The following is a 17,254-nucleotide window of genomic DNA, read 5'->3' on the forward strand; positions in this document are numbered from 1 at the left end:
AGAAAAGGATAGATAAACAAAGGTGAAACTTAAGAGCAGTGCTGATTGAAATCTTAACTGACAAAAAAACCCAAAGAACATCACATTTACTGGTGAAATGAAGAGTGGAGTCTGAACAAATGTAGCAGTGGGGAAACGAGAGAAAAAAGGGGTAAAACCGAAGACATGAGAGGTATTGTGGAAAAGGCATGAAAAGAAGGTGAAGGAGAGCAGGATGTAAAATTATCCAGGGACATGTGTGGAAAAGGAAAAAGGATGAGGAGACAGGAAAACTGTGGAAAGACATGGATGCAAAGTGAGAAGGTGAACGAATGTGAGACAGTGAGTGAGAGCGAGGGCAGGGGTTATTATAGGTTAGATGAAGCCACTGACTGAAGTGTAAGCTGGTGTGAGAGACAACATTGTTGTAAAGTATTTCACTTCATCTATTCTTTAGCTGCTGGTTGCAGTTTGTATCCTGACAGCATAAACACTGACGGGAGAATAAAGTGTAGTTTAAGGCACATCAAAATGTGCTCCTCCCCCATCAGTTTTCTTGCAGCGCTTAAACATACTACTTGCAGAATTAAGGTTGTACTTGTTAACTGTCATGTTATGCAGTTATATATATTAAAAATGTTTGTTCTTTACAGGTCAGTGTCAGAATTTAGTAAGCTAGATGGACATCTTCTGCATTTGAGTCCTATTTTTGCGATCAGATATGAGAAGGGAGATCTCACATTTGACAGGAAAAAGGCATGCTATGCAAAGGTCTGAGGCCTTTTGCTTCCTCCTGCAAACCAGATGTCTTTGCTACATCTTACTATACATCTGCAGTAACATTCAAACTACAGCCATGCTTTTTCTATGTGGTACCTACCAGGATTGAAATGTGTTTTCCTTAATGTAATGAGGAAGCAATAAAGAAGAATCATGGAGGTTTGACAAGGGGATAGTCTTCCTCTGCTTCCTACCAGGAGCATAAATATTTACTTGGATTTCGGCGTTTTGAGGCTCTTGATATCGACGCAGGTCTGGCTCTTGCCCTCGATGTTGTGTTATCATAAAGTCACAACTGTGATATTGCATATTCACTGACACTAAATGCCTTGCGAACACAGAGATCAAACTAAGTGGACTGTTGTAGTTCATTTATTGCAAACAAAAATGCATCAGTCACCACCAGCAAGAATTCTTCTATTTAAGTAGGCTTGCACGTTCACACAAGTTAAACTCTGTGAAGACGGATCATCTTGGACTGCAAAATAAGCAAAAATTAAAGTTTGGCAGCTTAATTCCCACTCACTCAAACATTCACCTTTAGCCTGCATGCCTTCCCTCCCTCCTCTCCCTGAATATGATCTCCTTTCCAGTCCCAAAGCCTTGTGTGAAAGAAGCCGTCACATGACTTGACTTGGCCCTTTGTGGCTGTATGCATGGTGGCAGCGAAGCAAGTGACTAGGATTGGGAGGTTCTATTACAGTAGAGGTATTGATTCAGAGCAGATTAAGGAAAGGGGAGCTCAGCCTCCACATATTTCCACCCCGTTTCCCCTCCACCCTGTTTTTTGTTCCTCCATGTAGATGCTCTTATTTTACTGCTGATTATTTCTATTTTTCCTGTTTAACTCTCTCCCAGCCACTCTCCATCTGCTGTTTCTCTTTTGCAATCACCCTCCCTCCCCTCATCTCTCGGCCTGCTCCTCTCTAACACCCCCCTCCAACTTCTCTCAGTCTTTCTCAATGAGGTATTCATGTGACCCACCTGCTGTCCGCCGCTTAGCGTTAGCCTGACTAAAGAGCTGCTCTGTGCTCTTGTTGGCCCGCGGTGTCCAACTGCCTCATTCACAGTTCACACGTCTGCCTTGGCCGCTGCGTGCCCAGGGCGCGAACCAAGGAGAGGGAGGGGGCTTAACGTCCAGTAAAGTGTGTCGGGCGGGGGGGGGGGGGTCTCAGGGTGGCATCGGAGCTCAGGCAGGGTTCTGCCGGGCATAGGATGCTGCACAAGGTTCCTGGATGCTGGTGCACTTGGCTAAAGTTGCCATCATGTTTGGCCTGAGGAGTTCAGGTGGAAGTTATGAGAAGATGCGGAGCGAGTACTACCTAGATGTGGAGAACCCTTTCTGTCCTCAGGTTGGTGGGTCAGGTCAAGGTTTGGGTTAAAAGCAAGAATAAGTGAAAGTGTTAAGAAATACCAGTAAGGTCATTGCCTCAGGTTAAATTTAGTCATACAGCAGATGTTTACTATTGTCTTTATAGCATTTTTTTTCCTTTCCCACGCTCTGACTTAAATAAATTTGAGGAACTTTGAAGTCGGCTATTCTGTGCAGTGTCTGCGAATCTGAGATTGTCAGATGAAAGAGCTTTTGTTCAGCTGAAGTGGTGGATTTCAAATATTTGCTTCTTAATGTCATTATTTTAGATTCTTTCTTGTACATGTAAAACTAGCAAGTAATGTAGTCTCATTACAACAGGTGAACTGTTTTGTTTTGTAACATTTTTTGTTTGAGATTCTTCTCGTAAATGAACCGAGATACTTTGATCATATCGAATTACTCAATTAGGCATTACTGTTTGGGTTCACCCCATACATTTTTTTATTTTTTTTTTCTGGTGAAATAATTTGATTTGCATCCTCTAACTTTTCTCTCACCACAGGTGACCAAACAGATTCATGAGCATGAGCAGGAAAGTGAGCTGCGGGAACAGATGTCCGGCTACAAGCGCATGCGGCGGCAGCACCAGAAGCAGCTGATCGCCCTGGAGAACAAGCTAAAGGCCGAGATGGACGAGCATCGGCTCAAGCTGCAGAAAGAGGTGGAGACGCAGGCCAACAACGCCTACATCGAACTGGAGAAGCTGGCAAAACGGCATGCTGTGCATTCTGAGAAAGAGGTGGGACTTTTGATGGTGTTACAGGACATTATGAATAAGTGCAGTAACCGTTAGGTTACTTCACAAATGATGACACTGACTTACATGTACGATGCAACAGTTGGCTGGTGGACATGGTCTGCTTTGAAAAAATGGGAATGATATTGAAGCTGTGATGTTTCTAATGCTGCTGAAGAAAAACTCGTCAAAAAGTTCTATTCTTTTCTGAAGTGTTACTATTTTAAAGCTGTTCAGTGTTGCAATGAGTAATGAGGAAGTTTTTGTTAGAATTTAACCCACTGCTGCCACCCAATGATACATGTGATGAAACACAGGGGCAGAACTGGGTCACAGAGTGTCACGCTCTGAAAAACACGTTGTATATCTTTGTGATTAGCACCCAGCGTGTGTGCTGCAACAGTCAAGGAGATAGTTTATCTGTTTTTGGAGACGAGTCTGTACATCTAAACAGTGTCATGAATAAGGGACATGTGGCTGTCACAAACCAACATGTTACTAGATATTTACATAGAATTCTATAACTCAACTGCAATGTCTCTTATCTTTAAAAAAAAAAAGAAGGTTGTTTTATCATCTAGAAGAACAAATGTTATGGTAATTTTATCTGAAGTATAACATCTGATTTAGAAATGTGCAGACTAGAATTTTTAACTTTCATATTATAATTAAGCAGGACATTGTTTGTGTTAGAATTTTAATCAACCAACTTATTATCTTCAAATATACTTTAGTTTATATACTTAAATGTTTTTATATAGGTTTGTGCATGAATGTATTTGTCCACAGTTTGGTGGCGTGTTGTCTGTTGCTGGTCAGGGGCATCTAACCATGCTCTTGTCCCTGTCTATTCTGTCCAGATGAAGACGGCGCAGGCAGACGAGAAGAAGTTCCAGCAGCAGATCATGGCCCAGCAGAAGAAGGAGCTAACCACGTTTCTGGATAATCAGAAAAAGCAGTACAAACTCTGCAAGGAGAAGATTAAGGAGGTATGTTGGGCTCGTTGGTTTCCTCTTTCCTTCAGGTGCGCTCCTTCGCACGCCTTCTCATGGGTGACATGTGACCTTCTGCGCTCTGTGCTGAAGAATCAGGCTCCCACACACAAACATACACTTCCACTTCAGCATGGTCTTTTGGAAGTTGCGTTGAGTCACTCAGCCTGCCAACTGTGTACCTACACATGTATGTACACACAAACAAGAAAAGTCAGTAATCCATACGCTCACCGGAGCACTTGTGAACCACCACAACCTTGTAAAAGAATCCAGAGAATACTCATGTGGGCTGGCAGTGTGATACACTGTGTTTTCAGTTACATGATAAGTGACCAAAATTAGGTCAGCACAGTTAGGAGAAAGCATCACTGGCAGAGAGAGATATTTCCCACCAACTGAGGGCTGTAACGGAATTAGACACCACAGAGAGCAGGGATCAGGCTCATGTGTTAAGTGCATTAGCGCGAGTTGTAGATTGCCCATGAAAGAGAAAGAAAATTCCTTTATTGAGAAGAAAAAGGATTAATCCACAGCCACGAGCTGTGGGTAGTGACCGAAAGAACGAGATCGCGGATACAAGCGGCAGAAATGAGCTTCCTCCGAAGGGTGGCTGGCCTCTCCCTTAGAGATAGGGTGAGAAGTTCGGCCATCCGGGAGGGGCTCAGAGTAGAGCCGCTGCTCCTCCACATCGAAAGGAGCCAGTTGAGGTGGTTCGGGCATCTGACAAGGATGCCCCCTGGGCGCCTCCTGGGTGAGGTGTTCCGGGCATGTCCCTCCGGGAGGAGGCCCCGGGGCAGACCCAGGACGCGCTGGAGAGATTATATCTCTCGGCTGGCCTGGGAACGCCTTGGTGTTCCCCCGGATGAGCTGGAGGAGGTGGCTGGGGAGAGGGAGGTCTGGGCTTCTCTGCTTAGGCTGCTGCCCCCGCGACCCGACTTCGGATAAAGCGGATGAGGATGGATGGATGGATGGATGGAGAAGAAAAAGATTTTCTTTTTCTTCCTTTGGCTTTAAAAGTAAACTGTTGTTCAAAATAAAAGGTCACCTTGAGTTGACCAAATGGTCTTACTAAAAATATTTGATAAAGTTGATTTGAATGGAAGTTTTATTTTATTTCCCAGCAAAAAATGGCTTACAAATAGCTTGTTTAGGCAACATTTGGTTTTCACATATACACTAACATCCCAAACTACACAGTTCACCACCGACTGCTTACAATGAAGGCTTTACTAGTAATACTTCTATCTTCTGTCTTGTATATGTTAACACAATCTCCTTTCTCCATTCCTTCTTCTACTTGGAATTTCCACCTCTCATCAGGAGATGAACGAGGACCACAGCACACCCAAGAAGGAGAAACAGGAGCGTCTGTCCAAGCACAAGGAGAACATGCAACATTCCCAGGCCGAGGAGGAGGCCCATCTGCTGTCCCAGCAGAGGGTCTTTTACGACAGGAACTGCCGCGCCTTCAAGCGCAAAGTCATGATCAAGAGGCACGATTTGGAGCAGGAACAGATCAGAGAGGTGTGGAGGACATACAAGTTTCTAAAACTCGTGTGCAAGTTGTAAATCTATAACTGTTTTGCTTTTGGACAATTTTACTACTGTAAATTTCTGACTGAATTGATCAAACCATATATGCCCACTTCGTGAGTTTGAATCCTAAACCCTCATTTATGATCTTGGTGTACAAAAGTCCCTCAAATGTTTTCACAGCAAACAGTAGTGTGTTATTTAGATCTGTCAGGTGTTTTATATTAACTGTAAGCAGGATTAATCCACAGCAAAACAAGCCAACAATGCCATAATCTGAAAAGCTGTTGTATAAATCTTGAGTGAGTTTAAGGAAATCCAAAAGCTTTCTGTGGGAAAATGCTCCAAAATCAATGTGCTGAAACTAGAAGCAAGATGGGGGGAAAAAGTAAATATGTGATGTCTATTGATTTTTTTTCTTCCTTTTTCCTCTCAGCTGTTACTAGTTGCAATCAATGCTGTAAGCACAAAACAAAACAGTAAAATTGATTTCTGCAAGTGAATATGTTGATGTCAAATTGATGCTTATCAACAGTACTCGCTGAGATTCATCCTTCTATTCCCTTGCTGTAACCTCCATGTCTCCTCGTGGCCCGCCTAGGAGCTGAACAAGAAGAAGACCCAGAAAGAGATGGAGCATGCCATGCTGATCCGCCACGATGAGTCCACGCAGGAACTGGAGCAGAGGCAGCTGAAGACCCTGCAGAAGCTTCGTATGGACCTCATCCGCCTGCAGCACCAGACGGAGCTGGAGAACCAGATTGAGTACAACAACAGACGTGAGCGTGAACTTCATCGCAAGCATGTGTTGGAGCTCCGGCAGCAACCCAAGAACCTCAAAGTGAGTCAGCGCAGAGACCAATCGATCTCATATTTTAAATATATTGTTTGATGGATTGATATACAAGTGCTTGAAATATTTCAAATCCTTTTTTTCCCCATCATCCTTAAAAGGAAAAAAAAAATCCCTTGCCTTTGGGATCCACTTCTACAATGGCGCAAGTGATGAGCAACATCTAGTTTTTGATAAAACTGTGATGCAATATGAATGTAACAAATTAATTAATTTGGGAAAAGTGGTGTAAGAATATCCAAAATATGTCACCTATGAATTTCATTTTATTTGCCTTTAAGGTATCAAAGCCTCGAACTGTGCCTTTTGATCGGGACAACATTAGACCTCTAACCTTTCAAAAATTTGCTCTATTTAACTCTTGATTTCATTCTCACTGTCACTGTTTTTCTGGCCCATCCTTCAGGTTTTGGAGCTGCAGATCAAGAAGCAGTTTCAGGACACATGTAAGGTGCAGACCAAACAGTACAAGGCCCTACGCCACCACCAGATGGAAGTTACGCCCAAGGCCGAGCACAAGACTGTGCTCAAGGCCCTGAAGGATGAGCAGACACGCAAGCTGGCCATTCTGGCTGAGCAGTATGAGCAGAGCATCAACGAAATGATGGCTTCGCAGGCGGTGAGCAGACAGAAGTTCATTTCATATTTCGTCATATTTGCTAAACAAGAATTTATCTTTACTAAAACGCAGGCGGTCACGTTAAATGAATGAAGTATATCAAGCCTTTCTTTCCACCTGTTGCTTATGTTCTTGTATTTTTCTCCTGTTTGTTGGTCTCGTGTTTTGTCTTTCTCCATCGTATCACACCCTTTTTTTTACTCGTTCATTATCTCCCTTCATGTCTTACTCCAACCTTCCCTCCTCCCGCCCTTTCCACTGGCTTTCCTTGCCCTGTCTGTCCCCATTGCCCTTCTACTTTCTTCCATCCCTCCGTCACTGCCTCCCCGCCTCCATTTCATCTCTGTGTCTTCTTTCCCCTCTATCTCCCTCTCTCTCCTTGTGTGTTCCTTGTCCATGTAACCCCCGCCCCCAACTTCTCTCTCTCTGTGTCTTTGTACCTCTCTCTCCCGTGTTGCCGCCCATGGTCGGCTGTGTCAGCTGCGTCTGGATGAGGCCCAGGAAGCGGAGTGCCAGGCCCTGAGGCAGCAGCTGCAGCAGGAGATGGAGCTGCTCAATGCCTACCAGAGCAAGATCAAGATGCAGACCGAGGCACAGCATGAGCGTGAGCAGCAGAAGCTGGAGCAGAAGGTGTCGCTGCGCCGAGCACACCTGGAACAAAAGGTGCTGTGAAATAAACACTTTATTTTAAATGAGAGCTATACATTTGGGGTTTTTCAAGCCTTTATAGAGCATACGTTTTAATCCTGTTCATTCATAATTGGTCAGTTTAGTTGCCATAAATGAAACGCACAAGGAGAACATCTTTTTTACTGTCTTTAAAACAGAGAATGAATTTTTCAAACACTTCAAGACAAACTCTAATAAATAAAACACCATTACTGACATGGCAATAGGGATGCGCTATTTCCCCTCAGATATAAAACAAATTATCTTTTGGCCTCAGTCTATTGATCAACTTAAAGTATCCCCACTGATTTAACAAATAGAGAATATTTGCATCCATTTAATTAAATCTGTGACTTTCATCATCAAAGAAAATACAGCTTACCTAATGTGCTTTTTCAGTACAGAGCTGGAACATAAGCAAGAATAGAACAAAAGAAAAGTTGTATTACTGACAGCCTGTAAGACAACAACTGCTCCAGAGCAACATAAGGCTTCAGAAGAAAAGAATTAAAATTACACATAAAGTTGGGTTAAGGCAGAATAAAAGTATGATGTTGCAAGTTAGTTGGTGCCTGCCATAGTTCAAATGTTTTGCACCATATTAAATACCTTTGAGGGAAAAAAACGTTTTTGCTCTTGTTGCTATTTCTCCTGTAAGATCCTTTAAAGACCTTCTAAATAGATGATGTGTGGACAATCATCACTAACTTTACCCTAAACTTTATATAAACCATTCCAGGTCTGAAAATTGAAGCCAGTGCAGAAGCGCTTTAAATCGTTATTCTTTCTCATTGCCAATAGGAGGCCACTACTCATACTGGCAAAAGATCAGTCTGAAAGTCTGAAAAAATGACACTAGCTCTAACTTGATCTGTAACTTCACTAAACACTTTGCTGGTGGGCTTAGTATCTCAATCAATAGTTTTAATTGTTGTTTAATAAAATATAAGGTTCATTTTTCTAATTATGATCCAAGTTGGCATTAGCAGTTTTTCTCATGCATCACACTTAGTTTCAAACATGAGAAAGCAACAAAAAGTTTCAGACTTCAAAAATCTGACTTTGCAAATCAAGAAACTCTGTGTCCATCTTTTATATACAGCCTAACCTGATATGCAGCGTAGCATGCCTTCTTTTATTAGAAGGAACAAAATATGAAAAAATAAAATATAAAGCAAACAGAAGTCTATCTCTTTAACTGATACTGCATTGCTTTTAAGTTTTGAATACATTTTTTCTGCATCCTTCCTTGACATCACTCCTATTAATCCATGAAGGAAGGAGACTTTTTAAAGCTCTGTCTAGAGGTGATAATCTGCTGAAAAGCAACTAGTTCACCTGAAGCTTAAGCAAACAGATCGGGGTATTCATTTGCATCCACATCAGCAAGCAGCGTGGGCATTAAAGGTGACCCCGACAGACATACACAAGTTCACAGAGACACAGATTTCCCTCACCATAGGTGGTGATGACAGTGGCATGGCTTCCTGCGGGGCGCAGACAACCATTTCTTTCCCACACACTCGTAATGATGGTGAAATCTCTAGACAACAGTATTGAGCCCTTATTACAGCATCATCCTCTATTTTTAACAGTTTATGTGGTGTAGCTTATTATTAAGCTTGTTCATAATAGGTTGCTGTATGCGTTCAGTCTAAAGTGTCTAAAATGTGTGCAACCTGCTCATAGCTGTGATATCAGCAGCTGTCGTGGGGCTTTATCACCTTTGTTATAATGTTCCAAACATTTGATAGTTTTATCAGTCTTTGTCCCGTAATGTGATGCAAGACACTCCTGATAGACATCTGCCGTCTTTAACGTGAGTCTTTATACAACCTGTATGGTATAGCAATGACATGTAATAAGATGAGAGTATGCCTCCTTCGAAAGTGGCCTACGTCATCGATACAGTCTAGTAGACAGCACTCCGACAACAAAGGAAGGGACCTTCGAAATGCCGCCCGCCGTCCAGTGTAGCCGGTGCAGGCTGTGGTGGTCTGTTGCCATCTCCTGGCAGCATCCAGATCTGCACACCGAGACGGATGATGTCATGGTTTTAGAAGCACTATTGTCCTCCGGTTCGGTTCATGGTCAGAGTCTGGAGTTTTCTGTGCATGCTCAGTAGTTGGCAAGATTGCCGTATTGCGCCACACACTGCTTTGTCCTCACCTGTGGACGTGTGTGCTGAGTTGTGTTTGTGGTGAATACAACTTGACAGACTTGCACCTTCGAGGTAACAAAAACAGTCCATGAAGTGTGCCTGCAGTTAAACTCATCGTAATGTTGTGAGGATATTTTTAAAAAATGCCCAGCATGAACAGCTCTGCAGTTGTCATTCTCACTTAACACACATTTGATCAAGGAAGCAAAATACCTCATGCTCACTGTCTAGACTTAAACAAAAAAAGAATCTTGGGTATGCATATTAAAAATATCAACTGAAAACAAAAAAGTCTGTCCCAGTGACCGAGTAGTGAACAATCTAACAATAAAAAATAACCCAAGAATAATGTTGAAAAATATTGTTGCAAATATCTGCTGTTCTTGCATAAATTAACTGGTTTCACCAGTTACTCAGAGGTCCTGCATTACATCACCAGAAAACTATTCTCAGCTCTACGAAGAGCCATTATTGATGTCATTAATGCTTCCATGCCATCTCTGCTTTTACAAGTCGAGCTATGACAAAACTCAAATACACTATGCTTAAAGAAAAACGTATTTTTTAATGAATAACTAAGGTGCATAGGTCACGTTTTAAAGTGTCACCCAGTTTAGGTTTTTGCTTACCTGGAAAATAATCACCGGAGTATGTTTATTATATTTATATTTTAATTGTATATGTTGGTAAATTAAGCACTCAAAGAGATTTTTACTACAAGCATAACCCCCTCAGTCACACACATCCATGCAATGCGTCATATATCGCTTTAGCTCTCACACTGATGGATGCATCGGGCGCTGTTTGGAGTATCAGTCGAGCATTTTGCCCAAGGACACTTGCTGATATGTGAGTTGGATTGAACCCATCACCCTTCTGATTAGTAGTTGACCCCATCGACCTCCTGAGCCATGGCCATCCCACATTGCCCTCTATTATTATTTTCTAAAGCACTGAACATTCAAAATTGTATTTGGTTTTTTTGTAAAGTGCAGTGTTGAGGATGCTTTATATCTGTTTCAGGCCTACAAAAAAGTTTTTAATATTTAAACTGGAGGGAAAATCAAAACCTAATGATCATCAAAAACAGACAAATGTATCTTAGAAATGAGTAAACTACATTTAACTTTGAGTATTTCTTGTTCCCATGTCACCTGCAGATTGAAGAGGAGCTGGTTTCCCTTCAGAAGGAGCGAACCGACCGCATCAAACACCTGCTGGATCGCCAGGAGCGGGAGATCGACACTTTTGACATGGAAAGCATGCGTCTGGGCTTCAACAACCTGGGCACCTTGGACTTTCCCAAGGACGACTACAGATGAGGGGCCGTTGTTTCTGCCGCCGCCGTCTTCATGTAGTCCCCCTGGGGCAACCGTCTGCCTCAGAACACCCCACCTCTCCTTTGACCTGACCTGACAGTGCAGGTGTTCACAGCTGCTGATGCCCTCCCTCAAACACACTTTAAAAAATGAAAAGAATAAAAAAAAACAAAAGAAACGGCTTCGGGATCAGCTCTGGTGTGTTTTCTGGGCCGGTCAGGCAGGGTTGATGGCAGGTTTGAGTGTCCCCCACCCCTCCCTGACAAACCAACCTATACTTCCTCCCCCTCCTTGCCTCTGTGGTGTCACAAGATGACAAAAAAATATGCTGGATAACTTCCTGTGGTTGTCATGTTTTTGTAAGAATAACATAGTCACAGTGTTTCTTGTTTCTTGTGCAATGATGACACTTTTGGTGTGACTAAAAGTGGAAATTGAGAAAAAGGAGGGAGACAAAATTGAAGGTTGTAGGATGAGCAAAAATCGCTCCAAAACCATGCTTTTTCAGAGGCGATAAGTATATTTGTTACTTTGTTTTTGGTGTCGAGCAGCGCAAAAAATAATCTCTCAAAGTGAAAAATCAAACAGATCCTTCCGCAGCTGTTCGTCTGGGCTGCTTCTTTGGTATTTATTCACGCAGACATTTTTAGGACCAATTTAAATAATTTGATACTTTGACGGAAAACTCACAATGTACATACAGGTACACTTATAGTATATGTGATTCCTTCATGTGATTACTGCAGGGTGGGTGAATCATGGTACTCAACATGTGTATTGTACTGATTTCTCTGCACTGGCAGCCAATGTGAAATATAATACACGTGAGATGTGAACTCCCAGCTAGCACAAAGGGCTTCATGGGGAGGGCAGGGGGACTTGTACTTTGTGTATAGAAGGATTTATGGAGAGCTTTTACTTATTTTCGTATTGTATTTTAACTGTCACTTAAATCAGAAAAAGAATTTTTAAAAGCGCTTTTTCCCCTCCCCCTCTCTTCAGATAGTATTTCAAATCCAATCATCTATCAATGGATTTTTCAGTTCATTTTTCCCCCCACTTCTTGCTTTACACAACTCTAGAGCTGTGTAGTTTCTTATAAACCAGACCAGTATGATGCTTTATTATTGCATGCACTTTAATTTTTTTTCCAGGTTAAAAAGAAGGCATGAATCTGTCAGAGCTTTTAATTATATTTGTAAATAAAGTGCTCATCACACAAACTGAAAAGGTGTTTTACATGTCTAAGGTAAAGTCTGGGTATTTACTGTGAAAAACAGTGGAAAAAAGATTAGATGGGGAAAAAAAACTCAGTTTAATCATATTGTTTAATTTTGCAACCATCTGGACGTTTAGCATTTTACCTGAGAAGTGCACTGACTCCCTGTCCTTAAAAAACCAAGTTGGGCTGAATTAAACCAACCATGTCTACAACTTTAATATTCTACCTTAAGCTTCATCTGCATGATCCAACGGGAACTACTACTGTAGTTGTTTACATGGACAAAGGTCACTGAAAGACTGGTGTTCATGGTAATCAATTTCTCCTCACTGTAAATAAGTTACTAAATATAGCCTACCTCCCAAAATTAAACTTTTATAGAACACTTTGGTCTCAAAGGACAAATTCCTAAAATGATTTTTTTACATTTACATTTTAAAAAATATTAGAACAGAAATGCATCCTTTATCCAAGCCTTGCATTCCTGGCACAACCCAGAATTGCACCAAAGATGCCCTATGTACTCTCTTTCTGGACTTCCTGTTTCATATATGTATTTATTTATTTTTTTATACAGGTTGTGATCATAGTCAAACACATTCCTGTGAATCTTAAGGATGTCACAGCACCATGAGCTACTGTACAGACGATTAAAACAGGAAGTAACAGAATAGCTAGCAGCAGTCACCTTCAACCGTCTTTTTCACACAGAAGTTTGTTTTGCTTGTATCTGCTTTTTTAAAAATGGGTGGCAACAGAGGAGGATGTCCTTTTTGTAAATCCTTAACTGACCAATCAGAACTCATTAGTAGAGGCATTTGGTGGGCATGATCAAAATATTTTATTTCAGCTTGGAAATATCAATATTGTATCTTCAAAATCTAAAGAGGTCTTTTTTTATTTTTGTTTAGAAGCAGGAATGAATTTATCAGTTCCTTCCTTTTCTTGGTGGTGCCCTCTGCTGCCCCTCCAGCTAAAAGATGGCTCCCTTAAATCAGCTGTAAAGATTTGAGAGCTTCCTCTGAAAATCGTCCCGGTAGTTTACGCATAATCTTGCTGACTGACAGGCACAGCAAGATGTTCTAGATCTCATAGAAAACATTTCTCCAAAGAACAACCATTTCATTGTCCATCAGATTTATTGCAGCTGAGTACAGGTCAGGTTTATGCCAAGGAGTTGTTTATTTTTGTGACAGCATGAGTAGGCAACAGTGGGAAAATAATAGTTTTTATTAATGCTGTTGGGGTCATTCTGTTGAGTCCTTTTTGTTTTTTTATTTTCCAGACAGCTGCTCGTACAGTTTAGGAACATAGTCATCCCACTCAGCCTGGTAGCAAGTTCCCGCCACTGGGGCTCCCAGGCTGTATTTCTCCCTGAAACTCTGGATCTTGAATTTGCCACGGTTGTCTCCGCAGCGGTTGGTGAGGTCAGGCTCGCTGCAGGACAGGGTGCCTGACTGCTCATACACCAGCCACACATACCTGTGGAGACCTGAGTCGGACAAGCACAGAGGGTTTTAATTGTTGAACTACACACTAAGAAAAAAAATATTAGTTAGAGTTTATTTTAAACTCCAAAGAGAATGAACAGCAGATGCCATGAAAAGAAAATTGCATGTCTAAATCTTTTCCCCACATTTCACACTACAGAACATTAACTTTGTTTTTTGTTTTTCCCCCCTTAAGCCCTCTCCTGTCTGGCAACTTTTTTAATAAGAACTGTGATCTGAATGCAAAATTGTACCAAACACATTTTGCATATACAAGACGAGCTCTACAAATTATCTATAGACTCCACTTGTTCATGTGTTACTTTTACTTGGTTATTTAGTAATTTCCATTTGTGTCATTTCTGTTATCACGGTGCATGTGCATCAGGGCATCATTGGTCTTTTGAAATCTAATTTCACACATGCACCACAGCCCTGCTAAAATTTAAGAGCGAGTCAGATTGAATTTTAATGGACATTTTTGTGGCAGTTGCCACTAGAGATGGACCGATCCGATATTACGTATCGGTCCGATACTGACGTAAATTACTGGATCGGATATCGGTGAGAAATAAAAAATGTAATCTGATCCATTAAATATCAAAAAAGCAGCTCACAAAACTTGCGACACGGCGTAACTCGGCTCATAACCGTAGCACGTTGCAGCAGTATGCCTCATGTGATAGAGCGGCTGTGTGTATTTGTAGCCTCGCTACCAAACCAGCATTTAATCTCCGAGGAAGTTATCCCAGAGAGAAGTAAAGCAAGTGTGCAAGTTCATCTCTGAATGTTTGTAAAGCATTCCCGCCTTAAGCTTAACAACCAATATATGGAGCAACTGCCTCTCTCTCTCTCTCTCTCTCCCTCTCCTGCCCCTACTTCAATCATGAAACTGCTTAACGATCAGCTGATCGGCTTTTTTGTCGCGAGTCCTTCTCTCTTCTTTGTTTTTGGCCCACTTTGCACCAGAAAGAGGAAACCAGCGGCTGAACAACAGCAGCACGTTTAACCTTGATAAGCTGTTGTTAGAATTTATTTAATATTACTTTCTACACCAGGATCCTTTTCTATGTAGCTGACGGCTGGTAACTGTGCAGGGGCGGATCTAGCAAAGTTTAGCCAGGGGGCCGATAGGGCATGAACAGGAAAAGGGGCACAAAGACATACTTTTCTTTCTTATTCTCATTTAAAATGTCTAGCTTTTAATAAATAATTATCTGAATCTTACACCCAAAGTTTTAATCTGATGTAAAATGTATAGAAGTCCATTACTGTATATAGTAACTGTTAAGTCTAATATACCCTAGTAAGCTATAGTACTTTTTCCTTTGGGAACATACCATCTGTGCAGTCTGCAATTCTGTTGAAGAAAGATGTTGAATCTATTTAATTATTCTTGAAAAATAATTTATTTCTGTGCATTTTTTTTCGCCCTGCATCAAATTAAAGTTGATTACATCGATTAAGCATCATGAGATGGAGGGTGGGGGGTGGTTCCCTATTTTTTTTTTTTTTTTTGCTGGGAATTTGCAACCCTATTAGTTAGGTTGCTTAATATTTCTGCTAAGTACTCTTTAAAATACCAGAATAGGGAGGATGGAGTAGGTTTAAGTTTATTAGATTGATCAGTGTTGCTGAACTATGAAGTGTATTTTTTACATACAGGTATAACAGAATAGCTTTAGTGTTGTTGTTTATTTAAACTTGAGTATGAACTTATACAAAATGCAGCAAGATATTAAAAAAACAGTTTTATTGATTAAAAAAAACACTATATCGGATTCATATCGGTATCGGCAGATATCCAAATTTATGATATCGGTATCGGACATCATAAAGTGGTATCGTGCCATCTCTAGTTGCCACCTGGGAAACTTGGATTCTCCCAACACTGTCCAAAGGTTCATTCATTCATTCTTACCTGTGCCCTTAGGAGGGCCAGAGCCCACATAGTCCGACTTGACGCAGCCAGAGGACACATCGTTTCCTTTCATGTTGACTACCAGAAAGTGGTGCCACTCCCTTTAGTGAAAGAAAAGATAATCCGTTTAAAATTCAAAATCTGAACTGTACGGAAACTGTACGAGCTCTCACTATCCTGGTGCATAAAAATGTAGCTATGAAACTCTGTTTTTGAACATGATCAAGACTCAAATATAAGTGGCACAAAAGCCTTGGCCCACTGCAGTGGCCTCCCAGTAGGTCCTGTCTGTGCTCCGTTAACATGCCCCTCTCACCTGAATTTGGGGTCCTTCCTGCTGGGAGCGTCGGGGTCGGTCAAGGCCAAAGTGTACAGTTTACTGGAGTCACATCCTTCCCATTCGATGCAGGTGGGTCGATTCTGCACCTGCAGCAACACGCGGACAAAAGTGCGTCAACTTTCACTTTTGTGCCGGACTTTGAGCCGTTTGGGGGCGCTAAATGCCATCGACTAAACGCGTACTTCCAGGGAGCATTATGTAACCCAATTCATTTGTGGTAGACGGTTACAATACTAATCTTACCAATCCCACATAATCATTTTTAATGCAGTGTTAGTTTAGAGAAATGCGTGTTAACACAGTACTTTAAACAGCATTTAAACGCAACACCAAGAAGCGACGCTAGTAGCTACACTTGCTAACAGACAGTGGTTAGCTGACAAACCTGTGTTGGAGAAAGCACTTTTCCCAGCTCATCTATTTCCACAGATCCGTATTTTACTGTCAGGGGCTTTGCAGGCTTTTCCTCGACCTCCTGCAGGGCAAGAGGCCCGGTCCACTGGCTCAAATCTACAGGCATTTTGAGGCGTTCGCTTTGCAGACGATTCAAACTGAAACGCTACTTGCAGATGCACGACAACTGCCAACGGTGCTGCATTCAAAGACCAGCAGAAAATGTGCAACATGGAATGACTGCGCGTGTTTAAGAGTTAGAAAAAACACTTAAACACTTTAAAAACTGAATGTTTTTCTTTTTGAAATTTTGAAATAACCCTTAACAAACAAAATTTTCAAAAACTATAATCACTGTACTCTTTTGTCAATCATCCTTTTCTATTAGCTCCTGGCATTGCTACTTTAATATTATGAAAAATGTTGCCCATTTGCACATACTATCGATAAATACATGATGCTCAATGCGGGCATTTCCCCAGCACATGGCCCTTATTTGAGGCGTGAATTAACTTTTTTTTTTTTATATATATATATATATTTGGCTCTTTATGGTGAATCATGGTTTTCCCAGTAATCTGATTCCACTTTGAAGGGCACAAACAAAAACCTACAGGAAACCCCGCCAGAGGGCGCAGTCTCCGTTACTCTTTTGTGGATTGTGATTTGCTAAGGTTTCTGTCAGTCACATCACCCGTCCTGAGCTCCTCCCTTCTCCACCTTACATGCTCCATTAACACACTTAATGTTTCCAGACTTTTCCATCTTTAAAACGTTGACATTATACACTGTTTTAAGCAATGGGCGTTAACGTTTTCTCAAGACACTTGAGCAACTGAGCAAAAGGAAGAAATGATTCTTATTATTAA

At 41.5% G+C, this 17,254-nt stretch overlaps 2 protein-coding genes across 4 annotated transcripts in view; one reads left to right on the top strand and one right to left on the bottom strand.

The window, feature by feature from the left end:
* taok3a (TAO kinase 3a) overlaps positions 1–12,242 on the top strand; it is a 63,785-nt gene extending 51,543 nt beyond the window's left edge. For all 3 annotated transcript variants that reach the window (XM_031746945.2, XM_031746953.2, XM_039620675.1), the window contains exons 15-21: positions 2,637–2,873; positions 3,731–3,859; positions 5,186–5,389; positions 6,000–6,239; positions 6,658–6,870; positions 7,351–7,533; positions 10,861–12,242. In XM_031746945.2, the coding sequence (XP_031602805.1) occupies positions 2,637–2,873; positions 3,731–3,859; positions 5,186–5,389; positions 6,000–6,239; positions 6,658–6,870; positions 7,351–7,533; positions 10,861–11,022 (1,368 nt within the window). In that variant the 3' untranslated portion in view covers positions 11,023–12,242. The remainder of the gene's footprint in view (positions 1–2,636; positions 2,874–3,730; positions 3,860–5,185; positions 5,390–5,999; positions 6,240–6,657; positions 6,871–7,350; positions 7,534–10,860) is intronic.
* Positions 12,243–13,361: 1,119 nt separating this feature from the next.
* Positions 13,362–16,596, bottom strand: pebp1 (phosphatidylethanolamine binding protein 1). Its single transcript, XM_031746965.2, has 4 exons — positions 16,378–16,596; positions 15,969–16,078; positions 15,653–15,753; positions 13,362–13,733 (listed from the first exon to the last, which is right to left on the bottom strand). Exons 1-4 carry the CDS (start codon positions 16,510–16,512, stop codon positions 13,516–13,518), a joined length of 564 nt encoding a protein of 187 aa, XP_031602825.1. The 5' UTR covers positions 16,513–16,596; the 3' UTR covers positions 13,362–13,515.
* Between the last annotated feature and the right edge of the window lie 658 nt (positions 16,597–17,254).

Source organism: Oreochromis aureus, linkage group 12, assembly GCF_013358895.1.
Source record: "Oreochromis aureus strain Israel breed Guangdong linkage group 12, ZZ_aureus, whole genome shotgun sequence".
Lineage (NCBI taxonomy): Eukaryota > Metazoa > Chordata > Actinopteri > Cichliformes > Cichlidae > Oreochromis > Oreochromis aureus.

Coding starts and splice junctions, on each gene's coding strand:
- pebp1 (XM_031746965.2), bottom strand. CDS start 16,512: ATGCCTGTAGATTTGAGCCAGTGGACCGGGCCTCTTGCCCTGCAGGAG. Junction 15,754..15,968: donor AGGAAGGACCCCAAATTCAG/GTGAGAGGGGCA, acceptor CTTTCACTAAAG/GGAGTGGCACCACTTTCTGG. Junction 13,734..15,652: donor TGGCCCTCCTAAGGGCACAG/GTAAGAATGAAT, acceptor TGTCCGACTCAG/GTCTCCACAGGTATGTGTGG.